Below are 23658 nucleotides of genomic sequence, written 5' to 3'. Positions count from 1 at the left end.
AGACACTCAAACACTGGACGCCAGAATAACCCTCAGAGTTTAAAGAGAAGTCCAAGAGAGACGTGATGTGTAGTTGTGTTCTGAGACAGAAATCACATCCTCACTGTAAACCCGAATGTTCAAAGTAATACAATAGTTAAAGCGGTGTAAACTTTATTTTATATAAAAATTGTACTACATTTAATATTTTGAGTTACAAATTTTTACTTTTGAGTTAGTCTAACTTACTTTATACAAGTTATTTCAAGACGATTTGTCGAGAATTAATTTCAGTTCCCAGCATGCTTTGCTTGAGAGTATGAGACTGCATTAGGAGAGTAAACATTGAAATCAAGTGTTATTTTATGAGTTTTTAGACAGGAAAAAGCCTTGTTAATGATGAATGTTCATTTATCTTGAACATTTAGAAGAGTTTGTTGTAGTTTTGACTTTAGGGGTTACCATCGTGCTGCTTATGCTTATTTTGTGGGAGGTGCCATAACAGTGTGAAGGCTGTTGGTCAAAGGGGTCATATGGTGTTTTTCTTTGGTCTGTTATAAGTTGCACATCCCCGTATTAGACATGTAAAATTGCAAAATATAACAGAGTAGGAACAAAGATGCTTTCTATCTAAAAGCAAATCCTCACCCAGACCTGCCTGAAACGCCTCGTGTAGCCACACCCCCACAAATCTACATCAGTTGGTGGTATGATTTGACTAAGACCGCCCAAATGTAAACGTACGTAAGGTGGGCGTACCTGTCTGTACAATTGAAGAGGAACCTGATGTCCCAAATATGGTCAGAGGCGTAACAATTCCATCCCACGCTTGCAGTATTCCACCAATCACAGCACACCTCGCTTTTCAGAGCCATGAGCACTTTGTTTAAGAGAGGCGGAGCAAAGAGGACTTACAGACATGCACAGATGTGGAAAATACAGCGTTTTTGAACCTTAAATCGTGTTAACACATTTCATTGCATCCTAAACAAACTATGATATTTGTTTTAGCCGTATCATATGAGCCCTTTAAATGTTGATGCAGCTGTGTGGTCTTTATAAGAACTTTCTTTTATTTAACCGGGAATAAAGCCTCCTTACAAAATGTTCAATTAACATGGATGAGTAAAACACTCAAATCTTGACAGTTCTGCTTGCTTATATTGACAACATTATAAGACTTGATGTATTTTGAACGTATTCGAGTTTACAGTGAGCACTGATAACAACACTGAAGCTGAAACCACATTTGTAAATTCGCTCCAAAGATTTGAGGGTTCAGTAATGGGTTTTGTCCTGATGCCTTCGTTGAGTCACAGTACATCCAGAAACAACACAACACGAGTCATAAAGATCAAGAGCTTGGAAAGGAAATGTTTGTGTGAAATACCCAACGAGATGAAATCGCTTTGCTTTTAGAAATTACGACAGAACTGAGTCCAGTTGATCGTATGCATTAGCCTCTCTCTGTCACAGACTTGTGTCTTTTTCTGTCATCCATCGCATAGTTGTAGAGTCTCATCATCAGTACTAAAACTCTCCCTCACTCTTATTTTCCGCTTTAGATCTCTGAAGAATGGATGTGAATGACTTTTACCTGAACGTCAGTATTAACCACAGCGCGTTCTTCAATGACAGCTGGAACGTCACGTTCTTACCGTATTATCAGCATTCTCTGGCGGTGGCCACTCTCTTTATTCTGGCGTATGTCCTCATCTTCTCGCTGTGTATGGTGGGAAACATCCTGGTGTGCTTCATCGTGCTGAAAAACAGACAAATGAGAACGGTCACAAACATCTTCATACTGAACCTGGCCATCAGTGATGTGTTGGTGGGCATCTTCTGTCTCCCCATCACGCTGGTGGATAACCTCATCACAGGTGAATCACACAGGTGCTTACGGCGTCAACAAGAGCGTTGACTCACATGAAATGTTTTGTTACAGACCGTGTGTTGTGTGTTGTGTAAAGCAATCGCATGTCAGCCATTTTTGTTGACAGAGTTTATCATTCATTTCATTCATGAGAGTAATGCTTACTGCGCTTTATCAATACATACTGTATAAAAACCTCAAGGATTTAAGAGCCGTTCAGGCCTTGATTTCACGACGAACATGAACGGAGAGTCCAGGGCGGTTTTCACAGGAGCTCTATACTGACCTTATCAGGGTTTTCTAACAGAAGCAGGTCTTAAATCTTCCACAATTTCTTTTTCAATGGGTTTGTGAACAGATGTGACTCACCAGAGTGTTTGAGAGCAGGTGACGTGGGCTTCACAATCATAGCTGTCTCTCATATCGCCTGCTTATTATATCTGCCACACAAGAGAAGCACTTTCAACATTCTCTCAACACCCTGAAAATATTCTTGCATTAGTTGAGATCATTTTTGAAACATTGTTTGCTAAGTCTCTTAAAACGTCATTTTTCAAGTTTTCAAGAATATATGTTTTGGTTTTCTGGCTAAATGCTTGATGACAGCATCTATGCTTTTCGTTCTTAAAATAGATTCTTCTCATCACATCATGTCACAGTCTGGAGACTATAAAAAGATCAAATAGTTCTGCAAAACTCCTTTTTAAGACAAATGATCACAACTGCTCGTTCATATGACATCCGTCTCCTACACTCACACACAACGATTCTTATCTCAATGTTTTCCTTTAGAAATAAACACACACACTTTATACAATACACCGTAGAAACAAACTGTAATATTACAGAATTTTCCACGTAAAATATAATCAAAATGAAATTTTACTGTGGTTCTTCGGTCACGAGCACGCCAGACTCCATCCAATCACAAGCACCACGCGCAACGTCACCTGAATACTAATCACCCACACCTGCAAATCATCATCTCCTCATCACCATCAGCATTTAAACCCCACACTAACTTCCAGTCACTGTCCGATCTCGTTTGTATTGCACAAGCCCCAAGAACTCTACCGCACAACGTACCTGGTTATCGTCTCCATCGTCTCCATCGTCTCCATCGTCTCCATCGTCTCCATCGTCTCCATCGCTCCATCGTCTCCATCGTCTCCATCGTCTCCATCGTCCCATCGTCTCCATCGTCTCCATCGTCTCCATCGTCTCCATCGTCTCCATCGTCTCCATCGTCTCCATCGTCTCCATCGTCTCCATCGTCTCCATCGTCTCCATCGTCTCCATCGTCTCCATCGTCTCCATCGTCTCCATCGTCTCCATCGTCTCCATCGTCTCCATCGTCTCCAGTATTTCCCAGACGCAAGCGTTATGTCATCCTTCATTCCGGTTTCACGTATCTGTTAATAAACCACCCGTATTTTGAATATGTTGATCTCTGTGTCTTGTGTCCGTAACACTTCTAGATATTTGATGTTTTTTGAAAACAGGTCAAAAAACCTAAACTATAGCAAAACGACTTCAAATTTACAATTCATTTTTACAGGGAAAACTTCTGTTTTGTACAGAAATACGGTCAAAAACTATAAAATGACAGAACAAGACAACCCAATTACAAGACAAACGGGGAAAACTATTTAATATACAGCTGCAGGACAAAAACAAAAGGCCATTTCAAAATCTGTTTAGGTAAAATGCTAATTTTTTGTTAAATTCTGTGACCTACTAAACATTTTTCACCCAAATTTCTAACAAGAAAACGTCTCGGTTACGTCTGTAACCTCGGTTCCCTGATGGAGGGAACGAGACGTTGTGAGAGACTGACTGGGGTTTGATCCTGAGAACCTACCCTCTCCGAGATAATTAATAATTAAAAAACGCCAATGGGCTTGGCGAATGGCACGCGCACGCCAGTCTCCGCCCCGTGCATACGGGTATAAAAGGAAGATGGCGGCGGTCATTCACTTACCCTTTGTACTGAGGAACCTGGAACGTTCACTGCAGTGATTCGGTGCAGCGTTGTGGCATGAAGTCACAACGTCTCGTTCCCTCCATCAGGGAACCGAGGTTACAGACGTAACCGAGACGTTCCCCTTCAGTCGGTCTCTCGACGTTGTGAGAGACTGACTGGGGATCAATCTTAAACGCCACAGCGCTTGCACCGATATCACGACCTCTAGCGGAGCGACCCTGACTGGGCTAGTGCCAAATAGTGCTACCGCGAGACGTAATCTTCCAGTCACATAGTATTGGTCATACTGAGAAGCCTCTACTGACGGCCTCACGGACAGTGGCGTACGCCTCTAGTAGCGAGGAGCTGTCCGGAGCCGAATACTGGGGAACACTGCTCTTCTCTTAGAAGAGTGTGTTACGGAGGCCACATCCTACCCAAGGGGAGGTTACATGTGGAGATACTAACATGGTCTCCCCTGCGGGGAGAACATCATGCGGAAGGTGTTAGCCCGAATAGGGGGACAATCCAGGTGGGATACCACCGGCGGGGAGGTCACAGATTCACCAATTGGGAAATCCTGAGTGAGGAATTCAACACACGGGACGACCCAGCGGGGAGTCACTACGTATGGGGCACTAGTCCTAATACAGGGGTCTGCCCGAGCGGGGATGACTCTACCTATAATGGACCTGGTTCTAACAGACGGCTCCGCTCAGTCTGTTACCAAGTGCAATGCTTAGTGATGGATGGAATGCCTATGCTTCGCCTAGAGGGGAAAGTAGGGAGGCTAATAACGCCGTAGTCTCACCTAGCAAGGGGAGAAGGCGTTTTCGCAGGCGTACGCCCAGAACAGGAGTCCGTCCTACACGCCGGGGGCGTTAAGGACATGGGCTGCTACTGGTTCCACGCGAAGATTGTAAAACCTTGCGAAGGTACTGGGTGTAGCCCAACCCGCAGCACTGCAGATGTCTGCCAGAGAGGCGCCTTGTGCCAGTGCCCACGAGGAGGCCACACTCCGGGTGGAGTGGGCCCTCACTGCCAGCGGGCACGGGCGATCTTGGGACTGGTATGCCACCGTGATGGCATCCACAATCCAGTGCGCCAGTCTCTGTTTGGAGACAGCCCCCCCCGGGTGCTGTCCTCCGTAACAGACAAAGAGCTGCTCGGAGCTTCTTAGGCTCCGTGTGCGGTCCAGATAGAGGCGCAGCGCGCGTACTGGACACAACACATTAGAGGTTGGGTCTTCCTCCCCTGAGGGGAGCGCCTGCAGGCTCACCACCTGGTCCCGGAAGGGAGTGGTGGGAACCTTGGGCACGTAACCGGGCCGGGGTCTCAAGACCACGTGAGAGTCACCGGGCCCGAACTCTAGGCACCCTTGGGACACGGAAAATGCCTGTAGGTCCCCCACCCTCTTGATAGAGGCGAGCGCCGTCAGGAGTGCAGCTTTCATCGACAGATGAGGGAGACTGGCAACTCCGAGGGGCTCAAACGGGGCCGTACCAAGGCCCTGTAGGACCACGTTAAGGTCCCAAGAGGGTACAGAGCGCGGTCGAGGTGGATTCACCCTTCTCGCGCCCTTGAGGAACCTGTTGACCAGGTCGTGCTGACCGAGAGACTTACCCTCCACGAGATCGTGATGTGCAGCAATGGCCGCAACATACACTCTCAGAGTGGAAGGGGAGAGATTACTCTCAAGTCTCTGCTGTAAAAAGGCCAGCACCGACCCGATCGGGCAATTCCGTGGGTTCTCCCCCCGGGGAGAACACCAGGACGAAAAGAGGCGCCACTTGTAGGCGTATAACCGCCTAGTGGCAGGGGCTCTAGCCTGTAGAACAGTCTCCCGGACCGCTACCGACAAGCCCCCTAGGGTCTCCTCGTCCCGTCCAGGGGCCAGGCATGGAGTCTCCAGAGGCCTGGGTTGGGGTGCCAAACCGTGCCCTTCCCCTGCGACAACAGGTCCTTCGACAGGGGAATGGGCCAGGGGGGGGCCGTCGTCAGATCTACCAGATCCGAGAACCAGGTCTGGGTGGGCCAGTATGGCGCAACTACCAGAACCTGATGCCCCTCTTCCCTGACCTTGCACAGGACCTGTGCAAGGAGGCTCACTGGGGGGAAGGCGTACTTCCGCTTGTCTCGCGGCCAGCTGTGTGCTAAGGCATCCGTGCCGAGGGGACCCTCGGTCAGGGAGTACCAGAGCGGGCAATGGGTGGAGTACGGGCAGGCAAACAGGTCCACCTGTGCTTGACCGAACCGCTCCCATATGAGCTGGACTGCGCGGGGATGGAGCCGCCATTCTCCGCGGGGAATGCCCTGACGAGAGAGCGCATCGGCTGCCTGGTTTAGGTATCCCGGGAGAAACGTGGCCCGCAGGGACTTCGTCACCTGCTGACTCCAGAGGAGGAGGCGTCGGGCGAGTTGCGACAACTGCCGTGAGCGTATGCCGCCCTGGTGATTGATGTACGCCACAGCAGTCGTGCTGTCCGACCGGACTAGCACGTGTTTGTCCTGCACGAGGGGCTGGAGCCTCCTCAGTGCCAGATGGACTGCTAGCAACTCTAGGCAGTTGATATGCCACCGCAGTCGGGGACCCGTCCAGTGACCCGATACTGCGTGCCCGTTGCACACCGCACCCCACCCTTGCAGGGAGGCGTCTGTCGTTACTACGACACGCCTCGAAACCTGTCCGAGCGGGACCCCCGCCCGGAGAAAGGTCAAGTCTGACCAGGGTAAGAGAGTGCGAAGGCACTGCGGCGTTACCGTAATCCGCCTGGTGCCGGCGTGCCACGCCGTCCAGGGAACCCGACTCTGTAGCCAGTGCTGAAGCGGCCGCATGTGCATCAACCCGAGAGGGATTACACCCGTCGAGGACGCCATGTGCCCCAGGAGCCTCTGAAAAATCTTCAGCGATGTCGAGGGATGCTGACTGATCAACCTCAGACAGCGCAGCACTGACTGTGCACGCTCGTTGGTGAGACGTGCTGTCATACGGACAGAGTCTAGTTCCATACCGAGGTAAGAGGTGCTCTGCGCGGGGGAGAGCTTGCTCTTCTCCTGGTTGACCCGGAGGCCTAGACGGTCTAGGTGCCGAAGCACAAGGTCCCTGTGCGTGCACAACACATCTCGCGAGTGTGCCAAGATAAGCCAGTCGTCGAGATAGTTTAGGACTCGCACGCCTTGCTCCCTGACAGGAGCTAAGGCAGCCTCCACTAGTTTGGAAAAAACCCGTGGAGACAGGGCCAGACCGAATGGCAGGACCCTGTACTGATACGCCCTTCCCTCGAACGCGAACCGTAGGAACGGTCGGTGTCGGGGAAGAATAGAGACGTGAAAGTACGCGTCCTTCAGGTCGATTGCCACGAACCAATCCTGGTGACGTACCGAGCCCAGGATGCGTCTCTGCGTCAGCATTCTGAACGGCAGCCTGTGCAGGTGTTTGTTCAGGCGACGCAGATCCAATATGGGCCGCAGCCCCCCGCCCTTTTTGGGCACGATGAAGTACGGGCTGTAAAACCCGGACGACATCTCGGTTATAGGGACGGGTTCGACCGCACCCTTCGCCAGAAGGGCGGCAACCTCCTCCCGAAGCACGGAAGCATTCTCTCCTCGCACCGAGGTGTACAGAATGCCCCGAAACTTGGGGGGGCGCCTGGCGAATTGGATCGAGTAACCGAGACGGACTGTCCTCTCTATCCAATGTGACGGGCTGGTGCGCTGCCAAGCGCCCAAGAACCGCGACAGTGGGACCAGAGGGACAATCTGCTTCACCGTGCCGGCGAAGGCTGGTTCGGTGGCTGACAGTGCGGTCACCTCGCAAAGGGGGGACCCCCTGGGAGGCTGACGGCTCTGTAGTTTTACCTGCTTCCGGCGGCCTGACGCAACATCCGGGGGAGATTGCAGTCGGCGGCCCGATACATCCAAGACACCGTCTGGACGAGAGTGCTGTGGAGGAAAACCCAGGGGAAATATCTCTCTTTGTGAGTAAGTGGGTGCCGGGCCCTGAAAAGGGCCCGGACTTGATGTAGACGCGGCAGGCAGCGTCCTTCCCCGATCCAGCGTTGGAAAGGCCGGGATCGGACCCAATGAAACTTCCCCTAGGTTCGTCCCGTCAGGGCCGCTTAGCAGCGCTCTTGGCGGACTGCTGACGGGGGACAGATGCCTTCTTCCGCGGGGCTCGACGTCTCTGGCGGGTCGTCCTATGGGAGGGTCCTGGAACCGGAGGTGCCACCGCTGGAGGGCGGGGCTGTTGGGAAGCAGACTGCGGCCGAGAACGTGACGACCTGCTGGTGGCCACGTCGCGGCGCGGCAGGATCTGCTTAATCGCCTCGGTCTGCTTCTGAACCGTGGAGAACTGCTGCGCTACGTCCTCCACGGTATCGCCAAACAGCCCGGCTTGCGAGATGGGCGCGTCCAGAAGGCGAGCCTTCTGGGCGTCGCTCATCTGCGCAAGGTTAAGCCACAGATGCCTTTCCTGGACCACCATTGTGGACATCGACCGACCCAGGGCGCCCGCCGTGGCCTTCGTCGCCCGTAGCGCGAGGTCTGTGGCAGTGCGCAATTCACTCATGCGAGTTGGGTCGGGCTTCCCGCCGTCTAAGTCCTTCAGGACTTTCGCCTGAAAGACCTGGAGGACTGCCATAGCGTGGAGTGCAGAAGCGGCTTGTCCAGCAGCACTGTAAGCCTTCGACACGAGTGTCGAAGAGAGCTTACATGCTCTGGACGGGAGTCTAGGTCGACCCCTCCAGGTGGCAGCCGTCTGCGGGCACAAGTGGCCCGCGACCGCACACTCCACCCGGGGAACGTCGACATAGCCTCTAGCCGCTCCTCCATCCAGGGAAGCCACAGCCGCCGAACCCTCCTGCCTGATACGCGCCGAAAAGGGCGCATTCCAAGACTTGGAGAGTTCTTCATGCACTTCCGGGAAGAACGGCACCGGGGCGGGGCGCGGCTTTTGACCACGCCCCGATCCCAGAAACCATGCATCCAGCCGCGAGCGTTTCGGGGAGGGTGGAGCCACACACTGCAACCCGATGCACGCGGCTGCCCGAGAGAGCATGGCCGACATCTCTGCGTCCGTCTCCTCTGGTACTCGACTGCCCGACGACAGGAGGTCAGAGGAATCTTCCGCATCAGATGCCAGCAGGCAGCTGTCCGATGCAGCGACAGAAATGGAGTCATCATCCCTATACGCAGTCTTTCCGCTATGAGACGGCTGTCTGCCGCTCATAGGGGACAAACCAGGTGAGCGTGCAGGGGTATGGATGGTCCGCGAGCATGTTGCTGACGGAGCGACATCCATAGGAATCCCCGAATCACCCCCGCCGCTCGCCAAAGCGATCAACCGCGCCGAAACAGCGGCTGAAGACGCCTGGGAAGCAGACGGGGTGGTGGCAGCGCTCGAAAAGAACGTAGCCAACCGTGACCGCAACACCCTGATTGACATGTCCGCACACGCGGAACATGCCAAATCAGTGAAACCTGCCTCAGCATGCTTGAGCCCCAAACAAGTGACGCAGGTGTCATGGCCGTCAGACTCCGGGATGAGTCTGTCGCATCCGAGGACACAGCTACGAGACATACTCGTAGCCGGAGGGACTTACCTCTAAGGTCTGTAGCCTTCTGCCGAAACGCCCAGGGGAAGTCCACGAAAGGAGAAGTCCGCTGCTCCGCGTCGTAAATCCAGCAGGAAAAGTTTTCTCGAAGTCGAGTAAAAGTGCGTTGCATGAAGAAACACACAGGTTCCGAAGAACAAAGGATAAGTGAATGACCGCCGCCATCTTCCTTTTATACCCGTATGCACGGGGCGGAGACTGGCGTGCGCGTGCCATTCGCCAAGCCCATTGGCGTTTTTTAATTATTAATTATCTCGGAGAGGGTAGGTTCTCAGGATCAAACCCCAGTCAGTCTCTCACAACGTCGAGAGACCGACTGAAGGGGAATCTTATTTGCAGAAACTGAAAACTGAAGAAACAGGTGAAAATAACAGTATAGATGCTGTGTGTTTTTTCAGACCTCGAATACGGCAAAGAAAACTACTTCAAAACATATTTCAATATGTGTTTAGGAAAAGTTTAAAAGAGATTTTTTATGTGATTATCTGGAACACAGTTTTCAGAGGTGTGATTTCGTTGTAATTCAACAGATACTGAAGTGGAACAATAAAATCTAGAAATGAGGATTAAATGAATATTTGAAAAGGTCTTTTCATTTTTCCGGTTCGTCGCAGTAATGCCACAACTACCATTCCAGTCTTACCTTCTTACTGTTCAGTGTTTGTGACCCTCGACCACTCGCTAATTTGAAAAGTTGAATAAATAAGTTTTGTTTAATCTTATCACATAAACCACCGGGAGACTGCTGACATTAGATATTATTTAATAGCTTGTGCGTTGTGTTTCTGTTTTTCTTATTTTCACCTGTAAAGCTGCTTTGCACATTGTGAAAAGCGCTATATAAATAAAATTGAATTGAATTATTGATGTATGGTTTATTAGGATGGGACAATGTTTGGTCGAGATACACCTATTTAAAAATCTGGAATGTGAAAGAAAATCGTTTTTAAAGTTGTCCATCAGAGGCGCTGTAGAAGGCCGTTGCTAAGAAGAAACCATGTTGTTTGAACGCTCTCTATGCTCTATACGGTTTACTGCTGTAATGACGTTGTGCAGAGTAGATGAACCCGAAAGCTTTACATAGACACCAAACTTAAGCGGGTCATTCCCAAAGAGTGGCCAGCGAGTGAAGTTTGCAGGCGTCTTTTCGGTCATTTTTGTTGTCGATTCTGCTCCGTCCACTCACCAAAAATTAAGTTTTGGTATATTTACGGTAGGAAATTCACAAAGTATCTCTCTGAAACATGATCTTCACTTTACATCCTAATGAGTTTTGGAATAAAAGTAAATTTGATAATTCTGAAATGCAATTGTTGGCTATTGGCAGAAATATTCTCATGCTCCTTAAGACTGCGGTCTTGTGCTCCAGGGTCACATTGATCCACTGTGAAGACGACAAACATGTTCTGAGGTGTTAAAGGTTCTTCTGTGGCACTGTTTAGCACTTTCAAGAGTGTATTGCTTTATATCATATTGAGTTTATCTGAATTATTGAGTGTCATGATATGTTCACCTCTCGCTCTCTCTCTCTCTCTATCTGTGTGTGTGTGTCAGGTTGGCCGTTCAATGTGGTGGTCTGTAAGATGAGCGGCCTTGTTCAGGGGGCTTCAGTCTCTGCGTCTGTCTTCACACTGGTGGCCATCGCAGTGGAGAGGTCAATAACACAGCAAACATCATTCATCATTCATCATGCACTTCCGGCTTTCATTTCTAGGAATCAACATTACCAATATCGGATGATGTCATTCTCTCGCTCTTATCTTTCAGGTTTCGCTGTATCGTTTATCCATTTCAGCAGAAGTTAACTCAGCGTCAGGCCATCGTCACCATCGCCTTCATCTGGGCTCTGGCCGTGGGCATCATGTGCCCCTCGGCGGTCACGCTGACGGTCTCTCTGGACCTCCAGCACATGATGGTGGATCGGGATGACTTCACTTACCCCCTGTACACCTGCTGGGAAGCGTGGCCTGACCGGAGCATGAGGAAGATCTACACTACCGTCCTCTTCTTGCACATTTACCTGGCGCCCGTCGCGCTCATCGTCATCATGTACACGCGCGTCGCCATCAAGCTGGTCAGATCGCTGGACTCCATCCGAGACGCCCGCGTGGAGGACGAGAGCCGACGGGTTTACAGGAGGAAGCTGAAGGTGGTGAACATGTTGCTGATGGTGGCTTTGCTCTTCACCGTGTCTTGGCTTCCTCTGTGGATCGTCATCATGTTGACGGATTACGGGAATCTGACGGCCGCTCAGTTGGATCTGGTGGCCGTCCACATCTTCCCGTTCGCTCACTGGCTGGCCTTCTTCAACAGCAGCATCAATCCTATAGTTTACGGATACTTTAACGAGAACTTCCGTCGAGGATTTCAGGCGGCGTTTAAGATTGGTCTTTGTCTGGTGGAGGTTCCGCCGCAACCCAGACGCAACGGTGCATGGAAACACAACCGGGTGTTTGCGGACGGGGAGCGGGCGAGCGTGCAGGGTAACGGCAGGAGTGATGAGTTAGTGTTGGAGGATCTGGACTGAAGAGACGTTCATTCAATGCACAACTAAACACAAAATCACAAATACTGCGAGAGGCAAAAACTAAACATTCGTTCATTCTTCTGCGAGACACAAAAGTTGATGTTAAAGCCCTGTTTCGATATAAACACATCATAAGATTAGAGCAAGTCCTCTAAAAACTGGACTGTGTGTTGTTTTAGTCCTTTTTAGATGTGTAAGCATGCTACACAAATGTGCATGAAGATGTTTTGTTTTATCAATCCACTGACTTTGTCTGCTATAGTGCTTTTATTTGTAGTTTAAGAGTTTGATTGTCAATATACAATTAAAAATATAATAAAGCAGTTGTCTGTTTTTGCAAATGAACTCTTCAATTGTGTATTTGTAAAGATTTTGTGATTTTCTGTAGTCTAGTCTAATGTTATATTTGTAAAAATATATAATATTTGTAAATTGTTAATAAAGGTGTACATTATGTAATAGAAATGACACTTTCCTAAAATTGATAATATGTGTGAAGTCTTACATATTTCAACTAAAAGGGCCAATTCATCACACAAGGATTACATTTTTAACCTATAATTTGATATAGAATTTTTTGTTTGGTGGATAAAATTCACACAATTTAAAAGTTTAATAGAGAAGAGAAGAGAAGAGAGAGAAGAGAAGAGAAGAGAAGAGAAGAGAAGAGAAGAGAAGAGAAGAGAAGAGAAGAGAAGAGAAGAGAAGAGAAGAGAAGAGAGAGAAGAGAAGAGAAGAGAAGAGAAGAGAAGAGAAGAGAAGAGAAGAGAAGAGAAGAGAAGAGAAGGGAGGGGAAGGGAAGGGAAGGAAGAGAGAGAGAAAGATTACTTAAGATCTGCAGGTATTCCAGTCAGTGAGAGATTTAACACCTGACAGCCGTCTGTTCTCCTGCTGTTCTCAAGACTTCACACACAAACACACACTCATGACAGACCTCAGAACACACACAACACACAACACACAGACAGACAGACAGCAGTGACCTCTGACCGAGCTGATCTGCTGTCTCACATGGTCAGATAAGCAGCATGAGATTACTGTCTTAAGTTCTTCTCAACACTCACACGCAGTCAGAACACGGCAGCGCATCACAGGAGCAAACCCAGACATCAACATGAGCTTCAGCACTGAGACCAGAGGACGAGAGAACACACAAGACTACAGACTTTACTTCAGTAAGTCTCTTCACGTCCACACACATCATCATGTCTGACAGAGACGGCTATGGGTTAACATCATGGTTACTTACTCTTATATATATGTTTAACCTTAATAAAGAAATATAGTATTTTCTTTAGGTGTGACAGAGAACACAGGACAGAATGTTGTCCATCTGTTGATGTACCGTTGCTCAGGCTGGAATACACTACAAGACTTTTAGATTTGTTTTAAACTAGACATCATAGACTTGCAGACTTTTTGAAAGTTTCAGATAGAAACACGCTAACTGTTATTAAACACATAATCAGATCTGCAGACCAGGCACAGGACTTTCTGCAACAAGTCCAGACTGAGAAATCTGAGCAAAAGCCTTGTAGTGTATTTTAGCCTTAAGTGACCACTCACATCTCCGTTTAATAGAAATAGAAATGTTTGATTTGCTCAGTTTTGTGGTCAAAGGCCAACGGCACGGTTCTCGCTGTATATCAGAATGTACATTTGTTTTATTTTTTGAATAATAGTGCACACAAAACTGATGTCATGATTCTGCTCTCACAGAAAACGAAGAGGGAAAATACATATCTCCGTTCCATGACATTCCCATCTACGCCGATGAGACCGAGGTACGAATGATGTTCAAGTTTTATTTTCTGTGAGGTTGAAAGCAGATGTGAGACTGAAGAATCTTTTCAATGGTCTGTTCACATTACTGTAAATACAACAGAAACACACCAGTCCTTATTCATGATGTGTGAAATTCATCACAAACATCTCAAATCTGCAACAAATGACATTTCTTTTTATATTGAAAATTCAATCAGTTCTATACAGATCACACATTTGAAATATCTTATTCGGCAAAACTTTTTTAATTGACGGGAGCAGCTGATGAGAAAAAATGATGCGGGGAACATATTAAACCAGCACCAAACCAACACTAACAACAGAAAAATGATGCTGTGAAAGAACACATCAGACACCAAACAGGTGAAGAGACACAAATCAACACTTCATCAGTTTTATTCTCCTTTGTAAACCTGTCTGTGAGTCTACTGTGGAACACAACAGAAGATATATCGAGAGAAATGTCATAATGGATATTAATGGTGTTCAACATTCTTCAAAATATCTTCTCAAGGTGACGTGACGTCCTGAACTGTGAAGGACCGCCTCCCTTATTATCAAACGGCACAGAAATACAGAAAAATCAATCAGATAAAAATATAGAAGAAAACTGATATTTATTTACAATTTAATTATGTGCGATTGTATTTATATATTTATTTCTGCATTTAGGCATGTATGTATTTATTTGTACTTCATACGGCATTTTTAGTCCTCCATATGCCATGACATGAGAGGGAATAAGTAATAAATGTTTATTTTTGAGGGAACTGTCCCTTTAAGAGTAATAGAAGGTTCCTTTGGCTTGACATTTATCATCTTTATATTGTGTGTGTGGGGATTGTTTGCCTTCAGCGAGGTGACTCTGAGTGTTAATACAGTGACAACAAGCAGAAATGTAAAACATAAAGAGAATAAAACATAAATATGACAAAACACGAAAATATAACCAACGCAGGTCTGTCCTGGGTCACATGATAAACCAAAACTAAAACAAGAAACAGGTGACGCTGTGAATATAAAACACATATGAGATGCTCTCTCATCACATATCTTCTGAAGGTCATCTTGACATTATTATGTCAGGTGAACTATAGAAGTGAATTTCTCTTTGTGTGTAAGGTCAAAGAGAACACGTTCAATAAAACCACAACACAACAGAGCCGAAACACACAGAATACTGACACAAACTGTTTTCTTCAACTCACACAACCGTGATCTGGGGACCAGAAGAACTTTAATTTTGAACTGAAAGGTTACATACACAATCTAAAACAGAAGCCTATATATTAAAATATATAGTTTAAATACATGTACATACAGTATATAAATCTTTTCATGACATATTTGAAAATGTATAGGTGTCAAACGTTTATTCATCTAATAAAAGTATCCATACATTGATGTTTTAAGAAATATGTGTCATATGTTCTTTACAGAAAGGAAACAGCTCACTTTGAAATACTGTATGTGTTGTGAAATGTATCCATCAGTGATTCTGTTATATATATGTGAATTTGTTTTCAGATTTCGGTATAGACATACACACGTGTTTTATGCTGTGAAATGTAAAACATTCTTGATGTAAACAGTATTTTTACTTACACTGACGAAATTCCTTCCACTCCTTCAGCACATCTTTCATGCTGTTATTGAGGTTCCTAGGTGGACAAATGCAAAAATGGAGGTAAGATTCTGATAGATGTTAAATCATCACTGTGACACGCACACACACACACACACACACACAGACACAGACACGCACACACGCAGACATACACACAGACCGCCACACACACACGCACACACGCGCACACACGCACACACGCAGACATACACACAGACCGCCACACACACACGCACACACACGCACACACGCGCACACACACACACACACACACACACACACACGCACACACACACAGACACACACACACACAGACACACACACGCAGACATACACACAGGACGCCACACACACGCGCACACACGCGCACGCACGCACACGCACACACACCGGCACACACACACACAGACACGCACATACGCAGACATACACACACACAGACCGGCTCACACACACACGCACACAGACATGCACACACACACAGACCGGCACACACACACACACACAGACCGGCACACACACACACGCACACACACGCAGACATACACACACACACGCACACAAAAAGACACGCACACACACACACACGCACACAGACACGCGCACACACACGCACACACGCACGCACACACACGCACGCACACACGCACAAACGCACGCACGCACACACACACACCCGCACACGCGCACACACGCACGCACACACACACACGCGCACACACACACACGCACACACACACGCAGACATACACACACACACACGCACACACACGCAGACATACACACGCACACACAGACACACACTCACGCAGACATACACACACACATAACAGACAGATCAACTGTAGCCATGGATGTAATGATACACCGTGAGCCAGAAGCTTAGCCCTCATTTACATGGACGTCCCCCTGAGATTTCTGATTGCTTAAAATTAAGAAACGGTTGATTTGTTACTCTGGTTGATCAACCAATCAGTACTCTTCGCTGTTTTCAACGTTTTTGGTTTAATTGTGTCATGTGTTGTTGTGCTAAGAGTTTAATTTATACGCTGCGATACCGGGTGCACAACAATATTCCAGTTTTGTTTTATAAATGACCGAAAAGGTGAGCAAGAAGAAAATGAGTGCACAGTGAAAGGGCCAGTGTTAAATCAACACTGCTCAGAGTGTATATGGTCCCACTCTACGGAGTGTTAAAGTAACACTGATGTAGTGTTGAAGATAATGAGCTAATTGAGTGGAGATGATTAAGCATTAAAGACAAACACCTGCTGTTAACAAGCAGAATCACTGAAGGACTGAGAGACACAAGAACTAACACTGACATCCAATCACGACAGTAGATGACGTCAACTGAAGATAAAAGAAGACATTACATCTCTCAAGATCTGAATAAACAACACTACACGCAGCATTACAGCTTCACTTATTACTTCTCAGGCGTCCACAAAAGTCATTGTTGAGAATTAAAATAATTGTTTCATTGGTCAAGAAATGCTTTCACCATTATGGTGGTCAGTGTTTGCTTCAGTTGGGCTTTTAGCACATTTACCTTGTTTCAAGCAACTGTAGTCGTGTTCAATGATAAACTCTTTCCATAGCTTAAGAAACGCACTCACAAAACAAGACAGTGCTGTCTGCTTGCATTATTTAAGAATGAATTTCACAATGTAGATTCATCTTTTACTTTGGGTTACTAACTATGGGCCAGGTATTATGAAAACTGTCAAAAGACACAATTCTATCAAACAACTGACAGCACACTAAATGGAAAAAACAACATAGGCCTCTGATGAAAAGACATCAACACATCTCCTACAGTCCTCAACAGCGGTGATAACTTATACATGACACAGTGCATGCTGGGATTTTTGTACTATGGCGGCATCGTTTTTGAGATTCATACGCTGATTCTTGATGTCTGTGTTCGTCCAAATGAAACAATCGGTTTAATTTACACATGAGATCTCTGATGTATGTGATGATGAGTCTGATGACTGTAGATGTTTTTCTATAGATCGCAACTAAAGATGCTCTCAATCCACTGAAGCAGGATGTGAAGAAAGGGAATCTACGGTACGTTCGGAACATCTTTCCTCATAAAGGATACATCTGGAACTACGGAGCCATCCCTCAGGTCGGCACACCCATCGCCTCTTTAACAAGTGAAGCATGTGAAATCCAAGTGTTGTGATGTGGAAATGAATTTCATGAGCTCTTTCAGTTGAATTTCATGCACATTTAATCCGACCGAAATTCATTTCCACAAGCAACGACATCAGAACTCTCTCAATTGTTTCAATCAGACGCTCTGAACTTTGAAATGAACGGCCGTGTGGCGCTTTATGTTTCACAGACGTGGGAGGATCCAGGACACAGAGATGAAGACACAAACTGCTGTGGGGACAATGATCCCATCGACATCTGTGACATCGGCCATAAGGTACAGATACATGTGTACACTGCTCAAACAAAAAGGAACACCTTAATGACACTGTATGTCTCAATGAACGACACATCCAAGTTAGAACTCTTCACTTATATCATTTGCATAATGTTGCGAGCACAAAATAATGTGATGTCATGGTCAATAAAAGCAAAAATTCGGAGAAGGAGTTTTAGTAAAAACACTGTAAATACTGTCTTATTTCACTTGTGTGAATTTCATCACAGTAACTCATAATGTTAGTCAGTAATGTGCGTGGCCTCATGTGCCCATATGAACTGAAAATGTTCTTTGATGCCATAGAAGAACCTTTTAGTTCTTCAGATTATAAAAAAAGTGAGAAAGAGTTCGACAAATTGTTCTTTACATTTACGCATTTGGCAAATGCTTTTATCCAAAGCAACTGACATTGCATCATACTGTACATTGTATCTGAGTATGTGCAATCCCCCGTGATCGATCCCATGGTGTTGGTGTTGCTAGCGCCATTCTTCCTAGCAGGTGGAGGTCTGTGAGACCCTCTAAGGCAGCGTTTATCCCAGTTATAACGCCTTAAATAATGCTTATTTTCTTACTGGTCCATGTTAACGGATTGGATCACCCACACAGCACACAGATGACGTGCAGCAATTATGCATCAAGTCCATCACACAGCTCAGATTATTACTGCTGAATGTACTGTGATGGAACAGATATGACATCAGATGATTCTCTGGGTTTGTTTCATCTCACTCCTATAAGTCTCGATCACGCATACACAGACGTACACACACACACACACACACACACACGCACGGACACACACAAACACACACGCATGCCCACACACACACACACACACACACACACACACACACACGCATACATGCCCACACACACACATGCATGCCCACACACACACACACGCACACACACACGCCTGCCCACACACACACACACACACACGCATGCCCACACACACACACACACATGCATGCCCACACACACACACATGCATGCCCACACACACACACACACACACACACACACACACACACACACACACACACACACACACATGCCTGCCCACACACACAAACACACACACGCATGCATGCCCACACACACACAAGCATTCCCACACACACACACACACGCACACACACACGCCTGCCCACACACACACACACACACACGCATGCCCACACACACACACACACATGCATGCCCACACACACACACATGCATGCCCACACACACACACACACACACACACACACACACATGCCTGCCCACACACACAAACACACACACGCATGCATGCCCACACACACACAAGCATTCCCACACACACAACCACACTAACTATCTCACTCGTGTTTTACTAAACATAACACATGGCTGATAAATCCTGTAACAGTAACGTTATAAACTCATCCCGTGTGTTTGTGTGCAGGTGTGTTGTCGTGGTGAAATCATTGGTGTGAAAGTGTTAGGAGCTCTGGCGCTGATTGATGAAGGAGAAACCGACTGGAAAGTGATGGTCATTAATGTTGAAGACCCAGAGGCCAAAGACTTTCATGGTTTGACATGTTTATACAGTGTGCTGCATTCATAACAGCATGATGTTGAGTTTCAGGCGTTCTGACTGCGCTCTGTGTTATTCTCAGATATCGACGATGTCCGCAGACTCAAACCAGGCTATCTGGAGGCCACACTTGATTGGTTCAGAATGTATAAAGTACCTGACGGGAAGCCAGAAAACCAATTTGCCTTCCATGGAGAATTTAAGAACAGGGTAAGAACAGTTTGTGTGAGAGGGCATCACTGTTTAAATGAAAGATAGGAGGGGACATTTGAATAATGACTTTCTCTGATATCTCATAATGATGTTTTTCTCATCATGGCATCAAGTCAAGACAATTCCAGCATGTGATGTTGAAAACGGATTTGTGATTTTCCTATACGGTACCATGGTCTGTTTGAATACTCGATTCTGATTGGCATAAAAGTGTGCATAAAAAAGATATAAAAACTAGCTGCCGCATTAGCATCTGTTTCTATCGGCCGCTATACGTAGGTCGACAGCCATATTCGATAACACTCAAGCTCAAGCTGACTGTGTAAACTCCAACATTATATCTGCTAGACTGACAGATGACAACAACGAGAAGTTATCCCATGTCGTGGTTTTCACAGCCATGGCTGCGCAGCGCAGTGTTGGGCCATTCAAGTCAACTGTGACTGACGTCAGTGGACTGTTTCAAGATGGCGGACACGTCTAGGCGCCTGGAGCGCTCGAATGGGGCATCTAGTTAGATATATCTATAGTTTATACCAAGGTCTGTTTGAATACTGGATTCTGATTGACTGGACGGTGTGCATTAAAACCCTTTAAAGCACGGCTAGCTGTGGATTATCTATTTCTTAATGCACAGGGAATTTGAGGTCAGATTGATCAACAATTGAAATGAACTGACAAAATTACTGAAGGTTTTCGCCTGTCTGATCATAAAATACATCAATAACAGCTTTACCTTGACCTGTGACCGTGGAATAAGCGGGACAATCCACGGCTAGCGATGCGTTTAAGGATTAAAGGCTATCTGTGGATTATCCTTAATTAAGCAACACAGCAGTACTTTACAATATTAGTTTTCATGTTTATGGTCTTCAGGATTTTGCTATTAAGACGGTTGAAGACACTCACAGTTTCTGGAAGTCTCTGATCTCCAAGAAGAGCGATGCCGGCGAAATCAGCAGGTAAACATCAGTCATCTCTGTAATCTGTAATTCATAATCTACACAGACCCGCTGATGACAGTCATTCTGTCCAGAAAATCAAACAAACATATTACACACCCTCACATTCACATTCTCCGTGACCACCGCCTGTCTGAGCAAGTGTCTCAGGCACGTTTGATATGACCCGCTGGGGTTCGTCCCGCTGTCATACAGCTGCTGAATGTACTGGGATGTATTTGTGATGGAACAGATATGACAGGAGAATGAGAATAGTGTGTTCCTACAGCATTTGAAAGTCAGTTTTGTGTACTATTTTGTGTGCAGTCTGAACACCTGTGTCACAGAAAGCCCGTTCCTCTGTTCCAGCGCAGACGCAAAAGCCATCGTGGATTCGGTGAGTGTTTCCCATCAGCCCACTGTGTCTCTTACACACACACACACACACACACACACACACACACACACAGAGAGAGAGAGAGAGAGAGAGAGAGATAGAGTCACTCTCAATGACCAGTCCATCCTCTTTAAACCGTCACACGGGGCTGTTTCAAGTTAATAGTTGGGCAAATTGTATAAAGATCGGTTTGACTTTAGAGATTTGAAAAGTATGATGTAGTGTAATGTTCTTGTGCCTGTTCTTAAACACTTTCTAAGAGCTCTTGAAGGGAATCAATGCATCAGTTCTCGTGACCTCCTGTCCTCTGTGGAACACAAGAGATGATGTTTAGCAGAATGTTCACTCATCTCTCAAGGACACTAAGGGTCCAGAACGGTCCAGAAGGAGTTGTGATCTAATGTGATGTTGTGTTTTGACCTTAGAAAGCAGATTTAGAACATCAAGATCAAAGTTGATTTTCATGCGATTGTGACGATGTGTGTGTGACGTGTGTTTATCAGGCACATCCATGCGGTGATGCGGAACCCGTCCCCGGCTCAGGTGAGAAACATCATCATCAACACTTTCTAATGACAAACGCACATTTCATTAAAACCTTTCATATTGAACAAAGATTCATGTTGAGATTCACATGATTTGTTTATACTTTATCAGTTGATAAAATCCACGTTGTTCGTTTCTCTCTTTCTAGTTGATAAATGGTTCTATTACAAACAGCCGTAGAAGATCGGCAGAGGAGATGTTGTTTTATTACAGCGCAGATGAATCCATCAATATCTGACACCTCTGATAGCTCTCATATTCAAACATGATAAACAGAGTAAAGGACGTTTCTATTAGACTACTTAGAATATGAATTATTGTATCATAACAGAATTGGAATAAAATCAATGTGCAACATCTCTTGTTTATCTTTACACTTCACACAAAAGATGACGTTTGCGTCAGACTTCTAAAGTACTTTTCACATTCATGTGGTTTATTTATACATGTTTAAAGAGCATCCTCTCTAGAACACCAGGTTCGTGGTTTTTTAATCACTGCAATGGTACAGAAACTCTTAAATGTGCCTCTCGACGGTTGACAAAGCCAAAATGTTATTTCCTGGGTTTCTGCAATTATCGCCATGGAAACCATTCTTCCATCTGATCTGGTTTGAGAGTTTCAGTGTCATGAGATAAAATGAGAACATATGAAAGGTTCAACTAACATCACGGGTGTCTCAGCTACCGTCATAACTTTTTTATATTCAATCCATTCCTTTGTGTCCACAAAATAAAACACCTCCTGGTCTGTGTGTTTGGGTTATATGTGTTTGAAGGACACTCGCCTCTGAGATGGTGGATGTCTATGTGTTTATCTACAGGTTTCTGTGCGGTCTGCAGACCTACAACAATATATGAACAAATACAAGTTAGAAAACAGATGAAAGCCAGTAATGCAGTAGAGTAAAACACATCCATCTGTACGCACACTTTCTGAAATATCACTTCACAATATATGCAGAGTTTGGTTCCAAAATGAGAACTTCATTTTTAAGCATCTTTTAAAAATCATGTTTTTTATTATGTTATCATGTTGTGTTTTATTGTCTTAGTTTTATTTTTTGCGTTATGGCTTAAATCTAAAAATACCAACTGTGGTTTGATTGATATCAGTTGAAATGCACAATAAAAAAACTGTGAGAAACTGAGTTATCTACTTTTGGAACCAAACTGTTCATATATTCATCAAATTAACTTTATCAATGATGACATATACATATGGTTCTTCCATTTCACTTTTAATCCACATCTACACTTTATCACTTACGCCTCGCCACACGTTTAGATTTATTTTCACTAATAAACCTTCTCGTTTTGTGTGAGATGAGTAAACAGTGACATCTAGTGTTCACTCGCAGTACATTACACACCTGCACTGAAAACACACAACAAAACAAAAAACTTTACATTAGTTTCAATAGCATTTACAGAGAATGACTTACGGTCACCAAACTAGCTGTACAATGTTCCAGGGTTATTTTAGTTTCTTAAAACTTTGAAAATGTTCCGATTCATTCAAGTCAAATCAAATATTGACCAACAAATTATTGAGAAAAACACAACTCAAGGAAAGATGTTGCCTAACCTAAAGTAAGTTTAAACAATACAATTAAATAATAAACAAATTCATTGAAGAGTGTTAATTGATTTATTGATCTAATAATAACAATTATGACAAGGGCCCCTCAAAACGGATGCATAGGGCCCACAGACGTCTCGGGTCGGCTCTCGGCACATCAGTCAGTGCCAAAGTTCACACTAAAATGGACAGAGGTGGACATTAGTAGTACATTTTCTGTACTGTGTTTTTACTTCACTACCTCGTGAACCATATAGCATCCTTTTAATTCACCTACATTTCATAAACCCATCACTTTTCTACAGCTCTTTTAATACTTAAGTACAATAAAACTTTATTTTTATTTACAAAATTTAAATTAAGACTGAAAAATAAACATGTATTTATTAAAAGTAACATGCTTTATAACATCCCTCCACTGATGTTGCTTAGCAACCAGCACAAACACAGACTGGTCATGGCGTCCCGGTTCAGCGGCTCATCGCTGGAGGACAGAGTTTCTCTGTTGGCTCGGCTCATGGACAATCACAGGACGGTCAGAAAGGTTCGTGTCATGTTATTCTTCTCATATTTCTGCTCATGAAAGGTTGCTGGGAAACAT

At 45.6% G+C, this 23658-nt stretch overlaps 2 protein-coding genes across 2 annotated transcripts; both read left to right on the top strand.

The window, feature by feature from the left end:
• The first annotated feature begins 1542 nt into the window (after positions 1–1542).
• LOC306905893 (neuropeptide FF receptor 1) lies at positions 1543–12292 on the top strand. The gene is made up of 3 exons (XM_079476856.1): positions 1543–1859; positions 10982–11081; positions 11195–12292. Exons 1-3 carry the CDS (start codon positions 1556–1558, stop codon positions 11952–11954), a joined length of 1164 nt encoding a protein of 387 aa, XP_079332982.1. The 5' UTR covers positions 1543–1555; the 3' UTR covers positions 11955–12292.
• Positions 12293–12626: 334 nt separating this feature from the next.
• Positions 12627–22619, top strand: ppa1a (inorganic pyrophosphatase 1a). Its single transcript, XM_079475777.1, has 11 exons — positions 12627–13129; positions 13674–13738; positions 15373–15426; positions 17384–17503; positions 17723–17809; positions 19248–19374; positions 19462–19589; positions 20469–20554; positions 20861–20930; positions 21434–21473; positions 21625–22619. The coding sequence occupies exons 1-11, from the start codon at positions 13069–13071 to the stop codon at positions 21654–21656; spliced, it is 870 nt and encodes a 289-aa protein (XP_079331903.1). The 5' UTR covers positions 12627–13068; the 3' UTR covers positions 21657–22619.
• Positions 22620–23658: the final 1039 nt, after the last annotated feature.

The sequence above is a fragment of the Barbatula barbatula genome (genome assembly GCF_947034865.1).
Source record: "Barbatula barbatula genome assembly, chromosome: 16".
NCBI classification, from domain to species: Eukaryota; Metazoa; Chordata; class Actinopteri; order Cypriniformes; family Nemacheilidae; genus Barbatula; species Barbatula barbatula.
Note: the sequence above shows the minus strand (reverse complement) of the source record. Positions and strands in the feature narration are given on the sequence as shown.

What these genes read in the sequence shown, in the direction of transcription:
- LOC306905893 (XM_079476856.1), top strand. Translation starts at nt 1,556, where the DNA reads ATGGATGTGAATGACTTTTACCTGAACGTCAGTATTAACCACAGCGCG. An exon ending in GGTGGATAACCTCATCACAG is followed by an intron (nt 1,860 to 10,981) that starts GTGAATCACACA and finishes TGTGTGTGTCAG; the next exon opens with GTTGGCCGTTCAATGTGGTG. An exon ending in GTGGCCATCGCAGTGGAGAG is followed by an intron (nt 11,082 to 11,194) that starts GTCAATAACACA and finishes CTTATCTTTCAG; the next exon opens with GTTTCGCTGTATCGTTTATC.
- ppa1a (XM_079475777.1), top strand. Translation starts at nt 13,069, where the DNA reads ATGAGCTTCAGCACTGAGACCAGAGGACGAGAGAACACACAAGACTAC. An exon ending in AGACTACAGACTTTACTTCA is followed by an intron (nt 13,130 to 13,673) that starts GTAAGTCTCTTC and finishes CTGCTCTCACAG; the next exon opens with AAAACGAAGAGGGAAAATAC. An exon ending in ATGGAGAATTTAAGAACAGG is followed by an intron (nt 19,590 to 20,468) that starts GTAAGAACAGTT and finishes TATGGTCTTCAG; the next exon opens with GATTTTGCTATTAAGACGGT.